We start from the raw sequence: 19,344 nt of genomic DNA, 5'->3' as shown, positions 1-19,344 counted from the left end.
TGAAACTAATGAAAATCGACCACGAATAAAATTAATAACTTTATTTTCGGTAAATTGTTAAATGCATAATAACTAGGTATGTAATATTAGGTTTCGCGTTAGTTTAAATGAGATACAAAGGTAATATGATAGTTTTTCACTGCAAGCCACATGCCAAAGGAGAGCTGTGTTAATAGCAAACTACACTGTACACAAATCAGCAGTGTACTAGTTTCACCATATCCTTAAATCATCTAGCTACAACTAGCTTTCTAACCTTTCTGCCAAGCTGCAGCAAATTCCTTTAAGCTGGTAGAAGCCATAAAGAATTCCAGTAAAAAAAAAAAAAGCAATAGCAAAACCTTTCTACTAGGCAAATAGCTTTAATTAAAAAAAACATTCCACTGCCGAATGTTGGCAGCAGTCATGAAATAAGGATTAAAAGTTACTTCAAGTGATTCAATCAAAACGGATTTAACGTTTCTGATCTCATCGGGTGCTAATCACAGCACGTGCGCAGGAGGCGGAAGTATATATGTTTGCAGAGAAGGCAGGTGAAGCATCTTTGTAAAGTGAGAATGTTACACCGTGTCTACAATGAGGGCACGTTCGGAAACGCCCACCCGACGTGTAAACTAAGTAAACATCTTTGTGAAACAGGCAGGCACAGTGAGATTTGACAACACAGTTCATAGTTTAAATCCCCATATGACCATAATAGCTTCTACTTGAACGCCTACGTAACCAAACAAGCATTTTCTAAGGTCGTCAGGCAAATATTCCCTATAGTAGCGATACAACCTGTCGCCCGTTAACATACCTCGGTAAACAACAGCTACAACGTAGATAGATAGGCAAATAAAAGTTACCTCAGGAACTTGTGTACTTCGAATCTGCAGAGACAGATATGCGAATACGCGTCTTGCCCGATTTATATATTTGGATTAAAGCAAAATTAACTTCATAACACTTCGTCATACGTCTCAAAACACAAAAGCAATCACAGCCAGACTAATAAGAAGCCGTCCACAGTCCACTGTCTAACGCACAAAGCTGGCGGTAGGTATATCGGTGTCAAGCAATGACACGGTACCTACCTGGACATGCACACACACTGGCAGCATTGTTGGCGGAAAAGCATAATCTCATTTAGATTCGATTTGCGGTCACTCGTCCCGTCATGAATACTATACAAGCGAGGCAGCGTAAGCAGATGACTGTTCACTCGACAAAAGCCACCAAAGATTCAAGGACAAAAGCCAGCCGTCACGTGACCCAAGCGGCTGTTTGTTTGCGGATTGCCAGGGATAGTGAAGCCGAGAGGCATCGAATGACATAACAGCTCGGTTTTAAAGGTCTAAGGAGATAATTAACTCATTAAGGACTAGACCACGGGCGCTAGTCCCAAAACTGGACGAACTAGAACACAAACGCTTACCTGGAAAAATTGAGAGAGCGGTTGCCATGCTTATTTTGTTGTATGTTTCCAACTTCAGGAAAAAAAATGCACAGTACGTTTTTTCTCACTAGTTTTTGTGAATTAACGTGCGAGTGTAACTTGTTGTACAGCTTTATTACAACATTACAGTGAAACCGAAGGTAAATTAAGTCTTTAAATACAGTTTTTAAGAAAAGTAGGAAACAATTTAAACGTAGTCTAAGTATAGGAAAAAAAAACAGACCCATGGTGGTCCAGAGAATAAATACAGACTGCCATATCTACAAAACAATATCGCCATTGAGGGATTTTGGAAATATCATAACAAGAGGCTAAAGATGTGGTTTATAAATGTAACCACAATACCAAGATGGCAAACTAGGAACATATATATGATTTTAAAAGGTACTCCTTATACCGTTTTAATATTTTATGTTTGTTTTGGGGTAGTTAACTTGAAAAGGCGTTTTTCTTCAAAATGCACCAACACCCGGACACTAAATGGAATTCAAATGAGTAGGTGTTAACTTTAAAAAAAAATATTAATAAAACTACGGACTATATCTAGGGTCCGTGAAATTAACCCGAAATGTTTCTATTTTAAGTAGATGAAATTAATACTTTCAAATATGTTTCACTTAATTAGATTTTTTGCTACATAACTTGGATAACCTGCCTGCATAATCCTAGTAGCCCTGACAATGTTAAAGCTTTGCAGAGTGGTTTGGGGGCCACCGTTAGGATAACAAAATACATATTTCAAAGACAGCTGTGAAACATTTTTAAATTTCATGATTCCCTATGAAATATGGCTCTTTATCCCACTGCTTTTGATGCAAAAAAATAACTAAATATCAATCTATCAAAGAGTGGCCACTCTGCAAATATTAGAGGGACCAGAGATGGGTTACTCTTTCATTGCACTCTTCAGCGAACCCTGCAAAACGTTTACTACTTCCAAAATTAAACCAGGGAAAGAAGTCTGCTAAAATGTGCGCACATTCCTCCAATGGGTGCAAAGTTAAAATATATATTTTTTTAGAAAAAAGTTCTTTTTATAAAAAACAAAACATACGTTGATAACCTCTTCGATGAATCAGACGGCCGTCTGACGTCACGGTGGGCGTGTGTGGAGGACGACCGGGGACCGTCTGAAAGGCGCACGCCTCATTTTTTTCAGCACCGCAGCAGAATGTCCGCCGCAGAGAAGAGCTTAACCCCTTGAATACACATGACTGCTCCATGCGGTCATGAGTCACGGGCGCTGTGTGCTCATGACTGCGTGGAGCCGCTGCAGTTCCACCCACTCGGCACTAATTCCCCGCATGTGCGGGCAAATTATTGAGCGGGCGCGGTCATGACGGAACCACGCCGTCATGAGCATAGGCCGCCCGTGACTCATCCGTCATGAGTACCGAAGCGCCGCGCTCACCCTCTATCCCCCCCCCCCCACACCGCTGCGGAATTCGTGGCGCAGGGAAGGGATTAACCCCTTCGCTGCGGCGGCTATTCCGCCGCAGCGCTAAAGGGGCGGGGCGGCCGCGCGGCCGCCGCATGCTGGTGACAGAACCGCTCCGTCACCAGCTACAGTTGAGCTGTGCTGGTGACGGAGCGGTTCCGTCATGACCCGCCCCGCTCTTTAGAACGCCCGCGCAGGCGCGAAATCAGCGCCGCGCAGGCGCGGCGGCCGGGCCATGACGGAACCGCTCCGTCATCAGCACAGCTCAACTGTAGCTGATGACGGAGCGATTCCGTCATCAGCATGGAAGGGGTTAATGAACAGAATTTTCAAAACAAACTTTCACCTGTTACTACTTTGTACAAATGGTAATAGGCATTGGCAAGTCGGGGACGTGGCACTGTGGGTGCAGTGCGGAAGTCCTGTAGGCAGAGGGGCTTAGCAAGGGTGTGAAACAGATCGTCCACCTGTCATGACAAGCGGTGGGTGCACTAGCACCACAGTTGTGCCGGGCCAGTGTATGGCTTGCAAGTGCCGGTTGGCTTGAGCCATGGACTAGTGATGTTTTTAGAACCCCGCCACCAGCCTGCCAAGACGGGCCCATTTGCGCAGTGGCACAACGGAAGGGCAGACCGTAAGTCCGGACCACCAATTGTCCGCCGAATAGCACACCGACACCACGGGTGTCCTGAAGACCCACGCCACGCCTGCCACGACAATCCAGTGTGCATGCTGGTTACTTGAGTAAAGTGTGAAATTGCACACACCCTAACAACATATGTTAGGAAGCGCTGAGGATATGTTTGTAAACGTAGGTCAGGCCTGCCATTACAGCCTGGGTGCGCACTTACACCTCGGGTGAGGTTAACCTACGTGTCCGACCTTCTCTGGCAGACCGGTTTACCAACCAGTAAGGTCTTAACTGTTCGACAGTCTGGGCCACCATCTGAACATCCCCCCCCCCCCAACCTGCCACCTAATATTGACACTTGTTGTGGCAGCCATTTAAAGGCTCGGAATCATATTCCTCATTGGAATGCATTGTATCGAATGCCACGTTTAGAAGGACACAACAAGGGGCACATGCGATTTAGTCACAATATAAATCATTATTGGTGGTACACTTATTTTAGGATTTCTGGTTTCTCAGGTCATTTTACCCAGTGCAAAATGCAGACCTGCTGCTTATATTAAATGTACAATGTTCAAGAGAAAATGTTTTCTCTAATAATATTCTCATAGAACATATGGAGGTTGTTACAGAAGCTAAAAAAAAGTAAATTTTCTATAAATTCACACTAACTTCCTTACCATATGAAAGTTAGTAGCGAGGCAGTTGATTTTCCATTGTTTTACTGCTGCTTCCCACAGTGTTCTTAACTAACAACTAGAGTACAAACATTCTCCATTTATGACAAAAGTGTGGCACATCTAATGCACTCTTGTGGATTCATACCTGTAAAACCTAATGCATTTCCTTCAGAAATTTAAATGAGGAGGCTCTTTGTCATACCTTATCGTTAGTGCTTCAGAAAGCTAAAATGAGGACACATTTTCTATGAGTTCTCAAATAGCTTCCTCATCCATTTCAGTAAAATATTCAGGAATAGATATGGGAAAAGTACTAAACCCAAGCAGCAGTCTGTCAGTTAACTACCTAGTAAGCAACTGCAGAGTCATTACAGCCTCAGAATGAACAACAAGAGTGCTGACATTTCATAACTCAAGATAAAAGCTATACACTCCTGAATGGCATTTTCTTGGAATAGAAACTGCTGAATTTAAAGCCTTTCCTAGATAAGGCTAAAATGAGCATCACGATATTAATGCACATATGAAACCAGGAGGTTGAAAAAATGTGAGGGGAGGTATGGGTTTTTAGTAATTGGAGGTATAATGTTTTTAAAGGGGTAAAAAACAGATTATTCTGTATGAATACAGAATTATCTTTCCACATCTGTTTACTCAGCCAGCCCATCTTCTCAGTTGCTTTTAGCAGCTTTAAAATGACGTCAGGTTAAAGACGAAGGACTTTATTCGGAGTTTGGCGGTCCTCCTGTAGGAATGCCACTGCTGCATTCCCAAGAGTACTACCAAGTCCGTGGTGCACCGGTCTGCCGGATTCAGAGTTGAATCCAAGGAGGGTGGGCATTGCAGTGGCGGGGTCAAGGCGGCGGTCTGTTAGGCTCATAGAGGAGCCTAACAAGCAGACCGTTGGCATGACAGCGCCTACTGCATGCTCCTGCATGGAGTGGCATGCATCATGTTTTGCATGCCACACTATGCAGGAACAAAGGTCCAAATATAAGAGGGCACAACATGTTCAAAATATGCCCAGGGGCCCAGTTAGGGCCCGCTTACATGTATGTCAGACATCCTTTTCATGGCAGGCTCACTGCCATGAAACGGGCGGTGGAAATTTAACTCTGAATATGTTCAGCTCTGCCACCAGCATATTCCTGCCCCTTTCCACAAGGCCAAATCTGCAGGACCTTGGATCCCGGCAAAGGCACAGTCCTGTGGTGGTCAGACCGCCACACTGAATACGGCTGGCGAATCCACAGGGGTGTCGGTGGTCTGACCGCCACAGAGGTCCGACCACCGCCACATCACACATAAATAGTTAAACAATATTACTGATGACAGCACTTATGACATCAGTGATAGCCTCCAGCCAGACCCTGTATTTCCTGGGGCCAGTTGCATCCTTCCAGTTCTGGGAAGGATTTCTGCAGCAGCCGAGCCATAAATACTCGTGCGTCTGACCCTTCCTTTTCTTCCGGGATACCAAGAAATCGTAAGTTATTCCTTCTTTTATGGTTTTCACTTTATTCTAGCTTCCATTGGATATCAATAAGTTGTGCCTCATGTGCTCCACTTGCCCCTTTGAACCTGCTATATCCACCTCCAGTTAAGCCGTTCTTGATTCCACCTCCATCATCCGATTGCAGATGTTATTACAGGTTATTCCGATTTTCCTAACGGCCCCCTGAAGTTTCCGCGCGACATTTTGAGCGCGTTTACTCTCCATCGGGCTTCCTCGCGGTGTGCAACGACACACTGCAGAATTGATTCTAATGTGGGAGGCACTGAAGTGGATTCTTCTTCCCTGGTAGGATGCGTACTGTTTCCTACCAATTGTTCTCGAGAGAATAATCCAACCTCAAATCATTTGGTCTTGGGTTCCCAACTCTAGGTACTCTGGAGTGTGTCTTTCATGTGGTTGGAATAGTTTGCCTACCACTAATACCAATGCCGGATGTGCTATCCTTCTCATTCGATTCTGCATTAGACCCAGTGTCTGATCCCAGACCGGACCAGGTGGCGTCCGATAGAGAATAAAAATAGTTTGCTTCAGAGTCAATATCTCTCTCCCCTGGTAATCTATGAGCCATTATGGGCCCGGAGGTTCTCTTGCCTTTACCCTTAAATCTTGCACTATAAGGTGCCGCTCGGCCACCCCGGGAGGTCATTCAGGATTTTATCGGTGCCTTTTCCCCCACTTCCCAGGGTCTTCCCCTTGTCTTCTTGGGTAAACTGAGTCACTAGTTGGTTTACTTCCTCCTGTAAGAGTTCGAGATCCCCAAGGGCCTCCGTATCCTGCCAATTAACGCCTGCACCAGCTTCTCCTATATCCGTAAAAACATACTTCTGGCACAGTTATCGGAGTTCTCTCCCTGTGGCACTGTTTACTTGAAGCCTTCCTTATGCCCTTTTGGCTGTTGGTGCAATGTCTCGTGCAATGTCTCGCTCCCCCACCTCCTCTATGCCCAGCGGCGGCTTACCAGTTAGTTTCCTGCTCTGTTCGCTCCCTCCTACCGCAGCCCCTGCTTGCTCACTAGGCTGATCGGATCCTTGTATGCCAGAGCCCCTGAGCAGGTGGATGACTGACACTGCAGTGCGAGGTGGCTGGGGCTGTGAGCTCAAGCAGCGTTTTGAGGATTCTCCCAGAGAACATTTTGAAACAATAATTTGCAAAGCCAATAGGTCTCTGTATTTTTATGCGAGTGCAGATCTATGGCTCTTGTAATGCTTTTTGCTGATGCTGATCATTACCAGCAAGCAAAATGTTATTGCGGATTCTGAAAAGTACTGGGGGGAAAATGTTACAGGATGTGATGATGTGAACAGACTAGTAGTCGGGATGGGAGGAGTTCTGGGGTTGGGGGAAGAGGAGGGGCCGAGACAGGAAAGAGTTGGTTAGAGTAGGGACAGGGACACAAGAAGAAGCAAAGAATAAAGCTCCTTTCCAAAATTGATTTTATCCACACTATGTGTGGGAGGGTATGCTCAGACGTGAGTCCCTAGCTCATTGCACCATCAGGATTCAAGCAAGCCGGGCCGACTAGGCTGAAATGCCAGAAACCGGTCCCCGGTAGCTTGTCTCCTTACCAGTATAAGAATTGGCTTGGTAGTTTGGTTTGCCCTGTTCCCATCATGCACTGGGACAGGAACAGACTAAATTGCATATAGCCAGGTTCTGAAGCTGGGATGGTGCAGTGAGCTAAAAAACGGTGATGGATCAAGCCCTGATCTCTTGACTGGGTAGGAGTATTCTGCATCATTCAGAAACTCTGTCCATCACCTTTTCCAAAATTGATTTTATCCACACTATGTGTGGGAGGGTATACTCAGACGTGAGTCCCTAGCTCATTGCACCATCAGGATTCAAGCAAGCCGGGCCGACGAGGCTGAAATGCCAGAAACCGGTCCCCGGTAGCTTGTCTCCTTACCAGTATAAGAATTGGCTTGGTAATTTGGTTTGCCCTGTTCCCATCATGCACTGGGACAGGAACAGACTAATTTGCATATAGCCAGGTTCTGAAGCTGGGATGGTGCAGTGAGCTAAAAAACGGTGATGGATCAAGCCCTGATCTCTTGACTGGGTAGGAGTATTCTGCATCATTCAGAAACTCTGTCCATCACCTTTTCTAAAATTGATTTTATCCACACTATGTGTGGGAGGGTATACTCAGACGTGAGTCCCTAGCTCATTGCACCATTAGGATTCAAGCAAGCCGGGCCGACGAGGCTGAAATGCCAGAAACCGGTCCCCGGTAGCTTGTCTCCTTACCAGTATAAGAATTGGCTTGGTAGTTTGGTTAGCCTTGTTCCCATCATGCACTGGGACAGGAACAGACTAATTTGCATATAGCCAGTTTCTGAAGCTGGGATGGTGCAGTGAGCTAAAAAACGGTGATGGATCAAGCCCTGATCTCTTGACTGGGTAGGAGTATTCTGCATCATTCAGAAACTCTGTCCATCACCTTTTCCAAAATTGATTTTATCCACACTATGTGTGGGAGGGTATACTCAGACGTGAGTCCCTAGCTCATTGCACCATCAGGATTCAAGCAAGCCGGGCCGACGAGGCTGAAATGCCAGAAACCGGTCCCCGGTAGCTTGTCTCCTTACCAGTATAAGAATTGGCTTGGTAGTTTGGTTTGCCTTGTTCCCATCATGCACTGGGACAGGAACAGACTAATTTGCATATAGCCAGGTTCTGAAGCTGGGATGGTGCAGTGAGCTAAAAAACGGTGATGGATCAAGCCCTGATCTCTTGACTGGGTAGGAGTATTCTGCATCATTCAGAAACTCTGTCCATCACCTTTTCCAAAATTAAAGCTCCTTGTGACACATAATATTTGTCTGTCGTTATTGATCACAAGACATGACAACTGGCGACGAGGATGGGATGGTGCAGTAAGCCACCCACAGAACCTTAAGAAGAAGCGTCTCTGTCCCCGGCAGCGTGAGAAAAGGAAAACGTTGTCGAGCCACGTGTGGCTGAAGTAAGTCCGCCGCCCAGAACGAGAGGCCAGCGGTAGTTGCCCCTGCTCCGCGATCTGTCAGTCGAGTAGAGCCCCGAGGGAGAACACGCCATAGAGCGCTGGGTGTTTTAAAGCGGTGAGCCGGTTCGCGCCAAAACCGCGGCTCACCCCCGATGCGTGCAAATCGGCACGCGGTTCATGAATAGAAGTCGGGTGCCCACCCCGACTGCGTCTACCACTCCGGGGATCAGGGAGCATCTGAGGTGCTGCCCGGGACTCGGGGAAGCGTCCAGAAGAAGAGCGCCAGAACGCGCGAAAATAGTCAGCTCACCCCTGATGCGTGAGGAATGACATGTCAGTAGCGAGCTGATGCGAGGAGCTCCCCTGACCATACCTGGAGTCATTGAAGGTACAAGTGCGCAGAGACACTGAGAAAACGATGCAGCATGCAGACATCGGCGGCAGGTGAGTCCTGGAGAATGAGTATGCCTAAGAAGAATGAATGAAAGCAAGCCTCGTGTGAACTGAGAGCTCAAAAAACGGCGGACATCTTAGGATCAGGAAACCATCAGGACAACCTCCATGTGTGAATCACAAGCGGCCATTTTGAAGTCAGGCAGCACAAGGTTGAAGCAAAACAAGCATTGACGACTGCAAAGCAAGCATCGAAGACTGCAAAACCAGCATTGACGACTGCAAAACAAGCATTGACGACTGCAAAACAAGCATTGATGACTGCAAAACAAGCATTGACGACAGCGACTGCAAAACAAGCATTGATGACTGCAAAACAAGCATTGATGACTGCAAAACAAGCATTGATGACTGCAAAACAAGCATTGTTAGCTGCAAAACAAGCATTAACAACTGCAAAACAAACATTGACAACTGCAAAACAAACATTGACAACTGCAAAACAAACATTGACAACTGCAAAACAAACATTGACAATTGCAAAGCAAGCATTGATAATTGCACAACAAGCATTGGTAGTAGCAAACAAGCACTGGTTAGTGCAGGAACAAGCATTGGAAGCCGAAAAACAAGCATTGGTAATTGAAGAGCAAGCATTGGCAAGTGTATAAACATGACACGTGCAAATCAGTCCAGAGATGTCGAACTCACCAAACCGGAACGGTGGTGGTGCAGCGGTGGCTGCCCCTGTCACGCCTGTGGTTTCACATCTGCGCCCCCCGGAATCACTGACCCTGGTGGCTGGCGGAAGCATGGGCCCTAGATGGCAGGAGTGGTTGGAAGATTTCGAGGATTATCTTGAAGGATCAAAAGTCACAGGAGACAGACAAGCTAATTGCACTCCGCAATCTGGTCGGCAAAGAGGTTTGCAAAGAGGTTTGCAAAGTAATCAAAGAGTTGCCGACGGATGACAAAGGAACCTATGACAAGGTGCGAGATGCTTTAAACAGAAAGTTTGTGCACAAAAGAAATGTGGACTACGAGAGATATGTATTCCATCAGGCCCGCCAAGACAAGGAAGAAATGATGAGCACGTTCATATCCAGACTACGCCGACTGGCTCAGTATTGGAATTTTGTCGCGTTCTCTACGGAGGATGCCATCCGACTCAGAGTTATCGAGGGCTACCACTCAGAGACACTCCGAAGGCGGCTGCTGAGAAAAAGTCATGATCTTGACGAAATAGAGGAAATGACTAAGGTATATGACCAAGCGGAAGAGCATGCCAAGAACATGGAGACAGGGCGTAGTGAGAAGAGAGAACATGCATATTGGACGCAAAGCAACAACACTCAGAGAAGGTCAAACGAGCGACAGAGAAGGTCTCGTCCAGCGTCCCGTCACCAACACAGAGGTCGTCGCCGCCATGAATCTGGAAGGACAGACATAAAATCAAGTTATGCCAGGAAGACAGAGCGCTCACGAAAATGCCATCGATGAGGGTATGATTTCCCGCATACAGATGCATGTCCAGCAATGGGTCAACAGTGCCGAAAATGTGGACTAGAGAACCATTTTGAGGTGATGTGCGGAGTATACAGCAAGGAAAGAAGGAGAGAGACAACAAAGTCGTTTCGCACAGATGATAAGCGACACCATGCAAAAGCTGTACAGGACAGAGCCATATCATCCTCTGGCTCGTCGCATTCCAGCAGGGAGTCTCGCAGATCCCAATGGACAAGAAGGTCGCCGAGGAGGTCACCGTCGAGGGAATCGAGGTCGACCTCTCAGGAGTCAGTATATACGGACGAATATATCTGCATGGTAGCCGACCCAGGTCAGCTAAAGAAAAATCCGCCACTAGACATCAAAGTGGGGACACATGCAACCAAATTTGTGCTAGACAGTGGGGCGTCTTTGAACTACATGCCCGTGACCGAGTATACCAAGATGATGCCACCACCCATCCTGAGTCCAGCACATGTCAGGGTGTTTACCTGGATGGCGAAGAAACCCCTTCCATGCCTGGGAAAATTTGCAACAACGCTCAAACATGATTCTACCTCAGTTTCAGCGTGCATCCACGTCATCGAGGGTCCGGAGGCTGATTGTCTCCTCAGTCTGCCTACAGCGGAACGCCTTAGACTGGTTTAAATCTTATACGGGTCAGTGATTATCCAGACATTGCCCGTAAGTTTCCCAAGTTATTTACCGGGCTTGGGAAAATGAACAAATGCCTGATTCGCTTGCACATCAATGATCAAGTGCGCCCCGTTGCTCAACATCCAAGGCGAGTACCTTTTCACCTTCAGCAGGCCGTAGAGAATGAAATTCAGGAACTTTTACAGGCTGACATTATAGAAAAAACGGATGGTCCCACACCATGGGTGTCACCAGTGGTCATAGTTCCGAAAAAGGGCACCCCGGGAAAGGTACGATTATGTGTAGACATGAGGATCCCTAATACAGCCATAGAAAGAGAGCGGCACCCAGGGGCTCACCTGAGTGATATGATATTGGCATTAAATGGAGCCAGGGTATTCTCTAAACTTGATCTCAATAAGGGATACCATCAGCTGTAATTACACGAAAAATCAAGGTACATAACGACTTTTGCCACCCATCTGGGTTTGTTTAGATATAAGCGGCTGAGCTTCGGTATCTCCTCTGCAGTGGAAATATTCCAAGAGGTCATCCGTCAGACTATCAAACACATACCTAATTCACTGAACTATAGTGATGATATTCTGGTGTACAGGTCGAACAGAAGTCAAAAGCGTGTACAGAGTTCCCCACACAAAGTAGAGTGAAATGAGGGAATTACTCTCTCTAGAAGGCGTTGGTCGTGCAATAGGGAATAAGGTAATCCCTTGACGGAATTGAGGATGCGTAGTTTCACAGTGCGTATCGTCATGCCGATGTAGATCATCTTGCACGGGCATGTGAGCATGTAAATGCATCTTGCGCTGTTGCAGTTTGTGTGCTTGTTGAGGTGCCAGATAAAACCCTTAGGAAGTTCTATGGTTTTACCCTGGATAGTCTGAGGGCAAACCACACAGGATCCACAACGGTAATGTCCCGTGACCGGTGGCAGATCCCAGAGTGTATTAACTGGGCGGGTGCTTGATTTCTTGGGGCGAGTATGGATCAGGGTATCCTTGAGGTTGGATGTCCTCTTAAATGCGAAACGGGGCCGAGGTATTTCCAGGCCCGCCGTATTGAGAATTCCCCAATGCGAGTTCACCGTCTTCTTTATGAACGTGGAGTTTCTTGTGTAAGACGTCACGCATGTGATCGTGTCGTCTTTCTCCTTAGTATGGACTTCCAGCAGTGAGTCTCTGTTATTATTGAGAGCCCTTTTTGATGATGACTTGAGTAGTCGAGTCGGGTACCCCCTGTCTTGAAGCTTGTGTTGGAGGGTATTGGCCTCCTGTTTGTAGTCTGTTACTGATGTACAGTTTCTGCGAAGCCGTAGAAATTGCCCAAAAGGCAAGTTATCCCTTAGGGCTCTGGTGTGGTGGCTGTTGTACAAAAGCAGACTGTTCCTGTCTCTCTCTTTCTTGAACAGGGTTGTTGTGATTGCTGCAGGTTGTATACTCAATTTCCTTCTAACGGTTGAAATTCCCTGCAAGTTGATGAGCATTTAGGTCCTGAAGAATTGCCCGAGAGGCATGAAACATGTTGACCGCACCATAGGCGAGGGTTGAACGAGGCCAAATCACCTTACTCTTTATGCCTCGGTACCCCTCCCTTCACCACTTTTAAATAAGGCAGTGAGCCATATCATTAAAGTTTTCTCAATGGACTCTACTGACCTTTTTAACCCCTCACTCACGCTCACTACTACACTCTTTTTTGGCCCCTCACACGCATGCATCTATTGGCAGAGGAATAAAAGAACTCCGCTAAAGAGTAGCACTCAGTGCTACCCGACAGGCATTGCACCGCCAGCCTGCCGTTGGAGCAGGAGGCCAATGATGACACGATACAATCATCGGGTGGGATGGCAACAGTCGTCCAGCCTTTGAATTGTGTGAGGCATCCTCAATTCCGTCAAGGGATTACCTTATTCCCTATTGCACGACCAACGCCTTCTAGAGAGAGAGAGTAATTCCCTCATTTCATTCTATTTTGTGTGGGGAACTCTGTACACGCTTTTGACTTCTAGTTGTAGGACACGTACATTGGACCCCGGTAAACATTGTCCTCTATCTGTCCCCTTTGTTGTTATAAAAAAGTACAGGTCGAACACACAGGAACATGATAAAGCTTTGGATAGAGTATGCCATGCTCTCCTAGAAGCTAATCTGACCCTCAACAAGGACAAGTGTGAGTTCCATCAGTCCACCCTTAAGTTCTTCGGAAATGTGTTCTCAGGGGCTGGGATGAAGCCCAACCCTGAGAAAGTGATAGCGCTCAACACCACCAAGAGCACTCAAGATGTTAGCGACATCAGATCGTTTCTGGGCATGGCGAGCTATTGCTCCAGATATATCAAGGACTACGCCACTATCAGTCACCCACTCCGTGCCCTCACCAAGCAAGGACAACCGTTTGTGTGGAGACCTCAGTGTGAGCGGGCATTCCAAGAGATTAAACAGGCAGTGGAATCGGCGGATAATCTAGCCTATTTTAATCCCAAAAGGAAGACGGAGATAACGGTGGATGCCAGTCCAGTGGGGTTGGGTGCAATTATGGCTCAATATGACAATGACACTGATCGGCGACACATTGTGGTGTACGCCAGTCGCAGCCTATCAGACACTGAGAAGGCTTATTCTCAGCCAGAGAAAGAGAGCCTAGCGGTCGTGTGGGCTTGCGAGCATTTCCACGTGTTCATCTACGGCAAACATTCCACCATGATTACGGATCACCAAGCACTTGTCACCATCTTCGGCAATCCCAAGGCCAAGATGCCACCTCGCATTGAAAGGTGGGGTTTACGCTTGCAGGAATATACGTACACAATCATTCATAAACCCGGAAAGGCAGAGAATCCGGCGGACTATATGTCCAGACACCCACAAGAATCTCAGGCCTCACTTCAGTCGATAGCTGAAGAATACATCCACTTTGTGGTAGGCGTGGCCCGACCACCGGCAGTCCCATTGGAAGCGATACAGGAAGCTACTGCACAAGACAACACTCTTCAGAAAGTAGTGCGACGCCTGCGCACACATCGCTGGAGACATGACAGTGAGGAGGAACAGAGCGATCCGCAACTCCGGCAAGAGATGCAAGCCTTCCAACACGTCAGTGAAGAGTTGTCTGCTACCTCGGAGGGGCTCTTGCTGAGAGACCATCGGATTGTCATCCCGAGGCAGTTGCGTCAAGGTGTGGTTAACCTCGCCCATGAAGGTCATCGGGGAGTCGTTGCACCAAAAAGAGCACTCCGGGAGCGAGTCTGGTTCCCACAACTTGATAAAATGGTGGAGCTCACGTTAAAGGACTGCCCATAGTGTCAACTAGTGAAGCCTGGAGATTCCCCAGCACCCCTTCAAATGACTAAACTACCTAGTGGGGTATGGCAAGAGCTTGCCATGGATTTTTATGGACCACTCCAGTCAGGCAGGTATGTAGTGGCTATCATGAAGGAGTACTCGAGATTCCCGATAGCCAAGTTTGTGTCGTCTACCAACGCCTCCAGCACAATCGCCGTACTAGACTAGGTGTTTGCCGCCTGGGGTGTTCCCAAAGAACTCAAGACAGACAATGGTCCTCCTTTTAACGGACATGAGTTCAGTGAGTTCGCAAAACATCTCAACTTTCGACATCGGAAGGTCACACCTCTTTGGCCACAAGCCAATGGTACCATTGAACGATTTATGGCCACTTTAAAGAAGACTTTTCAACATGCCACCCTGGAGAAAAAAGACTTACAAGTGGCTCTCAATGAGGTCTTAAGAGCCTATCGGACAACACCACATGCTATTTCCGGAAAATGCCCTGCCATTCTCATGTTGGGGCGACCCATCAGAACAAGGATCCCGACCTGGGAAGGAGCTCCGAGACTGGTGTCTCCGACACGTGTACATCGAGAACTATCGGTAGCTGATCAAGCTGGCAAGAGCAAAATGAAAGTGTATGCAGACACTAGACGGAGAGCCAATGCTCAGTCTCTTCATACCGGGGATTTTGTGGTGGTCAAACAAGAGCAGTCAAATAAAACGGACTGTAGATTCAAGGAGGAACCATTGACTATCACCCAGCAGAAGGGTACCATGATCACTGCAGAGTCTGCGAACAGACGGATCACTCAAAATGTGCCTCACTTTCAGAAATGTACCCCGGCCATGAAGGAGATACTTGACGGAGATCCGGTCCAACAAGAGGCAGAAGGACTTAGTCAACTAAGTCCAACCCAGAGACCTGATCGACAAGCAGAAGTTGCGTCTCCAGAGTTTGAAATGAGTCTCCGACCTCGAAGAGACATCCACAAGCCCAAGAGACTGATTGAAGAACTATAATCAAGTCAGTTATATTTCTTTTGTTAACAAAGGGGGAGATGTGATGATGTGAACAGTCTAGTAGTCGGGATGGGAGGAGTTATGGGGTTGGGGGAAGAGGAGGGGCCGAGACAGGAAAGAGTTGGTTAGAGTAGGGACGGGGACACAAGAAGAAGCAAAGAATAAAGCTCCTTGTGACACATTATATTTGTCTGTCGTTATTGATCACAAGACATGACACAGCAGTCTTAATGTCACTATGCATGTGTAATCATGTTGAGCACATTATGCAGGCAAAGGGTTTGTTTGAATTTACTTTATCTTGCAAGATGTAAAATGGTAAAAATAAAAAAAGTAGGTGGCCAACAGCTCTTTCCTTTTTTGCTTTTTTAAGAAAGAAACGTTTCAGCAGCACATTGCAGCTGCCGAGTCCTCTGAAAAAATAAGTGCAGGAGCATCAGAGGTGCCAATATTGCATCAAACGTCAGGGTGAGGGTTTACATTTTTTATATATTTTTTTTTAAAGCTGGTCAGATAGGGTAGTGGGAAACCAATAGAGGAGCAGGAGAGCAACACATTAAAATGAGGGGAGGGGTATTTACGTGGGAACCAGCACACGAGGGAGAGAGCAAGAAAGCACATACACTCACTTGGAGTGCTGCCATAGTTCCCTGAAAATAAGCAGATAAGGATACAAAAAGGATGGCAACAAAGTTGTACTCCAGGAAAGGGAAAACACAAGAGCAGGATGGAAAGTCACCAAATAATATGGAATGAAATGGGAAATGAGATGGAGGGTTTTGGGTCAGGCCATTGCTTAGCACTGTCTAAGTCTTAGTATTGTCTGCAACAAGTCTTCGACAACAGGCCTCTAAAAGCCCTCTGTAGCAGACTTAAAATGGGGATAATAGTATATAGTACAGAACAACTTTCACTCGAATTAGCTAAAAATCCTTAGGCTCTGTAAGGGCACTAATTAAATATTCCAGTAGTTTCATGGTAAAAAAAAGCAAACCGAAACAGTGAAATCACAAAACAATAACTACTACCAAGCATTGTGCGCCATAGCTCCAAGCTGCACAGGAAAGAGCAAGCTGCCATGTCATGCCTAGGCTTACAATGCTTCACCTTTAAGAGACATTCCACATCGAGAGGATGAGTAAGTGGAGCCAGCAAAAACAGAGCAGTGAGTGAAGGGATGGGGGTGGATAGAAACCAGAAGATCATAATTACAGGAGAAAGCAACGAATCAGTGTGAGTGAGTACGGGAGGCAACGACTAGGTGCAGGAAGAAGGAGAGAGAACGAGGAGAAAGATAGATAAAAGCTTAAGGAAAAAGAGCGCATGCCGAGGAAGGGCAAGGGATAGAGCGAGGTCAAAGGAGAGCGTGTAAGTGGACAACATTTACTGTCAGTTCAGGGGAAAAGGTTTAGAATGACTTCATGAGTAGAGTGTAAGTGTAGGAGGTGGGGAAAACGAGACCAGCAGTCAAGGAACTCCCATTCCCCAAAAGGCAGTCAAAGTTCAGTGAAATGAGGAGCAGATTAGGATGGGTATGGACTACATAAAAATGTTCCAAAAAGAGCTCAACATACAAGCTCTTTTTACCGGACACAGTTTTACCATCACAAAATAAGGAATCATTATGTGATGAGAGTAGTTGAACCAGAGTAAACATACAGTAAGAGTAGCCGTTTCAGGTAAGTGTGGGAGTTCTTAGGTAAACAAACTGGTAACTCGAGAGCACCCCCCTCCCCCAAGTAGCTATCCTACGAATACACAAAGTAAATATTCTGCTCCTTCTAGAAAATCTAACGGTACCTAGAAGGAGCTCTTGACTAATTACAGGTGCTATTTGTAGCCCAGTGATGAAAAGTGAAATGATTTTTTGTTTTAGCTCATGCTACATTTTTCAGTTTTTTTTAATTTGCATATTTGTCCGTCTGCAGCCAGAGGAATGCCTTTAAGACCATTTATGATCCTTACATTTTCATCAATTGGTGAACGAAAATATCAACTGTTATTTGAGCTGGCACTACCTTTGTAACTACAGCTTTGTCTTCTGTGCTTGTAAGTCTGTCTGTCTCTTAGGCATGGGCCCCTGGGAATACTGGCCCCATGGGGTTACATTGTGTGTGCGTGCTGTTTCAACCTGTCACACTTGCTTTGGAGGGCGAGGAGAGCAGCCGGGGACGAGCGTAAGCTAAATGCATACATAGGCTTTAGAGGCCAAGTCTCTCAACAAAACGTTTTATTTCGAAATGAAGCCTGAGCCACGCCCGCAATGATATCAATGAAAAAGTGAATTTATCAATAGGGTGGACCATCATCACAAGTCAGTGGTGCCAGGCTGTTACTGGCTACATACTGTCTTTGCAACGAGCCTAGTCGACAGGCTGGTTGGTTGTGATTTATGAAATGATCAATCAATCAATCAAGAAATTTGTAGAGCGCGCTACTCACCCGCTTGGGTCTCAAGGCGCTGGGGAGGCGGCTGTTGAGGTATTTGGGGCCCATGTCGTGGAGAGACTTGTGTGCGTGGGTGAGAAGTCTGAACCTGATCCTCTTGCTGACGGGGAGCCAGTGTAGGTGTTTTCAGATGGGCAGAGATGTGGCTGTGACGGGGGATGTCCAGGATGAGTCATGCAGAGGCGTTCTGTATGCTCTGGAGTCTTTTCTGGAGTTTGGCTGTGGTTCCAGCCTAGAGGGTGTTCCCGTAGTCCAGTCGGCTGGTGACGAGGGCCTGGGTGACCGTCTTCCTGGTATCGGTGGGGATCCACCGGAAGATCTTTCGGAGCATGCGTAGGGTGTTGAAGCAGGACGACGGAGACGGCTTTGACTTGCTTCTTCATCGTGAGGGATGAGTCCAGGATGAAGCCCAGGTTGCGTGCATGGTCTGTGGGTTTGGGGACGGTGCCCAGCACAGAGGGCCACCAGGAGTCATCCCAGGCGGAGGGGGATGGTCCCAGGATGAGGACTTCTGTCTTGTCTGAGTTCCGTTTAAGACGGCGGAGCTTCATCCATTCCGCGACGTCTTTCATTCCTTCCTGGAGGCAGGCTCTGGCGGTGGCGGGGTCATTGGTGAGGGAGAGGATCAGCTGGGTGTCATCAGCGTAGGAGATGATGTTGAGGTTGTGTTGGCGTGCAATGGTGCGAGAGGGCTCATGTAGACGTTGAAGAGGGTGGGGATGAGGAAGGATCCTTGAGGAGCGCCGCAGATGACTTTGGTGGCCGCGGAACAGAAGGGGGGGGAGGCGGACTCTCTGGGTTCTTCCGGCGAGGAACGAGATGATCCATTCCAAGGCTGTTCCTTGGATTCCGGTGTTGCTGAGGCGCCATATCAGGGTGCGATGGCATACGGTGTCGAAGGCTGCTGAGAGGTCCTGGGAGGATGAGGGCAGCTGTTTCCCCGTTGTCGAGCAGGGACCTGATGTCGTCGGTAGCTGTGATGAGGGCGGTCTCTGTTCTGTGGTTTGCTCGGAAGCCGGACTGCGAGGGGTCGAGGGATCCGTTGGTCTCAAGGAAGGCGGAGAGTTGTTTGTTGACGGTCTTCTCGATGACTTTGGCAGGAAAAGGGAGGAGTGAGATGGGGCGGAAGTTCTTGAGGTCCGTGGGGTCCGCGGTGGGTTTCTTCAGGAGGGCGCTGAGCTCGGCATGTTTCCAGCTCTCCGGGAAGGTGGTGGATGCGAAGGAGCTGTTAATGACGTCTCGGAGTTGGGGTGCGATGATGGAGTCGACTTTGTTGAAGATGTGGTGTGGACAGGGGTCGGTAGGGGAGCCGGAGTGGATGGTGTTCATCGTGCGGGTGGTGTCTTCGGTGCTGACCGGGGTCCAGGT

General features: G+C 47.3%; 1 protein-coding gene across 11 annotated transcripts in view; it reads right to left on the bottom strand.

Moving 5' to 3' along the window:
• Positions 1–19,344, bottom strand: part of CCP110 (centriolar coiled-coil protein 110) — a 429,539-nt gene that overhangs the window by 247,647 nt on the left and 162,548 nt on the right. For 2 of the 11 annotated variants that reach the window (XM_086940781.1, XM_086940785.1), the window contains exon 1: positions 1,077–1,227. The exons of 8 other annotated variants lie outside the window; for them this stretch is intronic. In XM_086940781.1, the coding sequence (XP_086796907.1) occupies positions 1,077–1,103 (27 nt within the window). In that variant the 5' untranslated portion in view covers positions 1,104–1,227. Of the gene's footprint in view, positions 1–1,076; positions 1,234–19,344 lie in introns of those variants that run through there. One more of the 11 variants, XM_086940784.1, reaches the window with a different exon arrangement.

This window comes from Lissotriton vulgaris, chromosome 10 (assembly GCF_964263255.1).
Source record: "Lissotriton vulgaris chromosome 10, aLisVul1.2, whole genome shotgun sequence".
Classification (NCBI taxonomy): Eukaryota; Metazoa; Chordata; class Amphibia; order Caudata; family Salamandridae; genus Lissotriton; species Lissotriton vulgaris.
The sequence above is the reverse complement of the archived record's forward strand: the minus strand, read 5'-3'. Positions and strand labels throughout refer to the sequence as shown.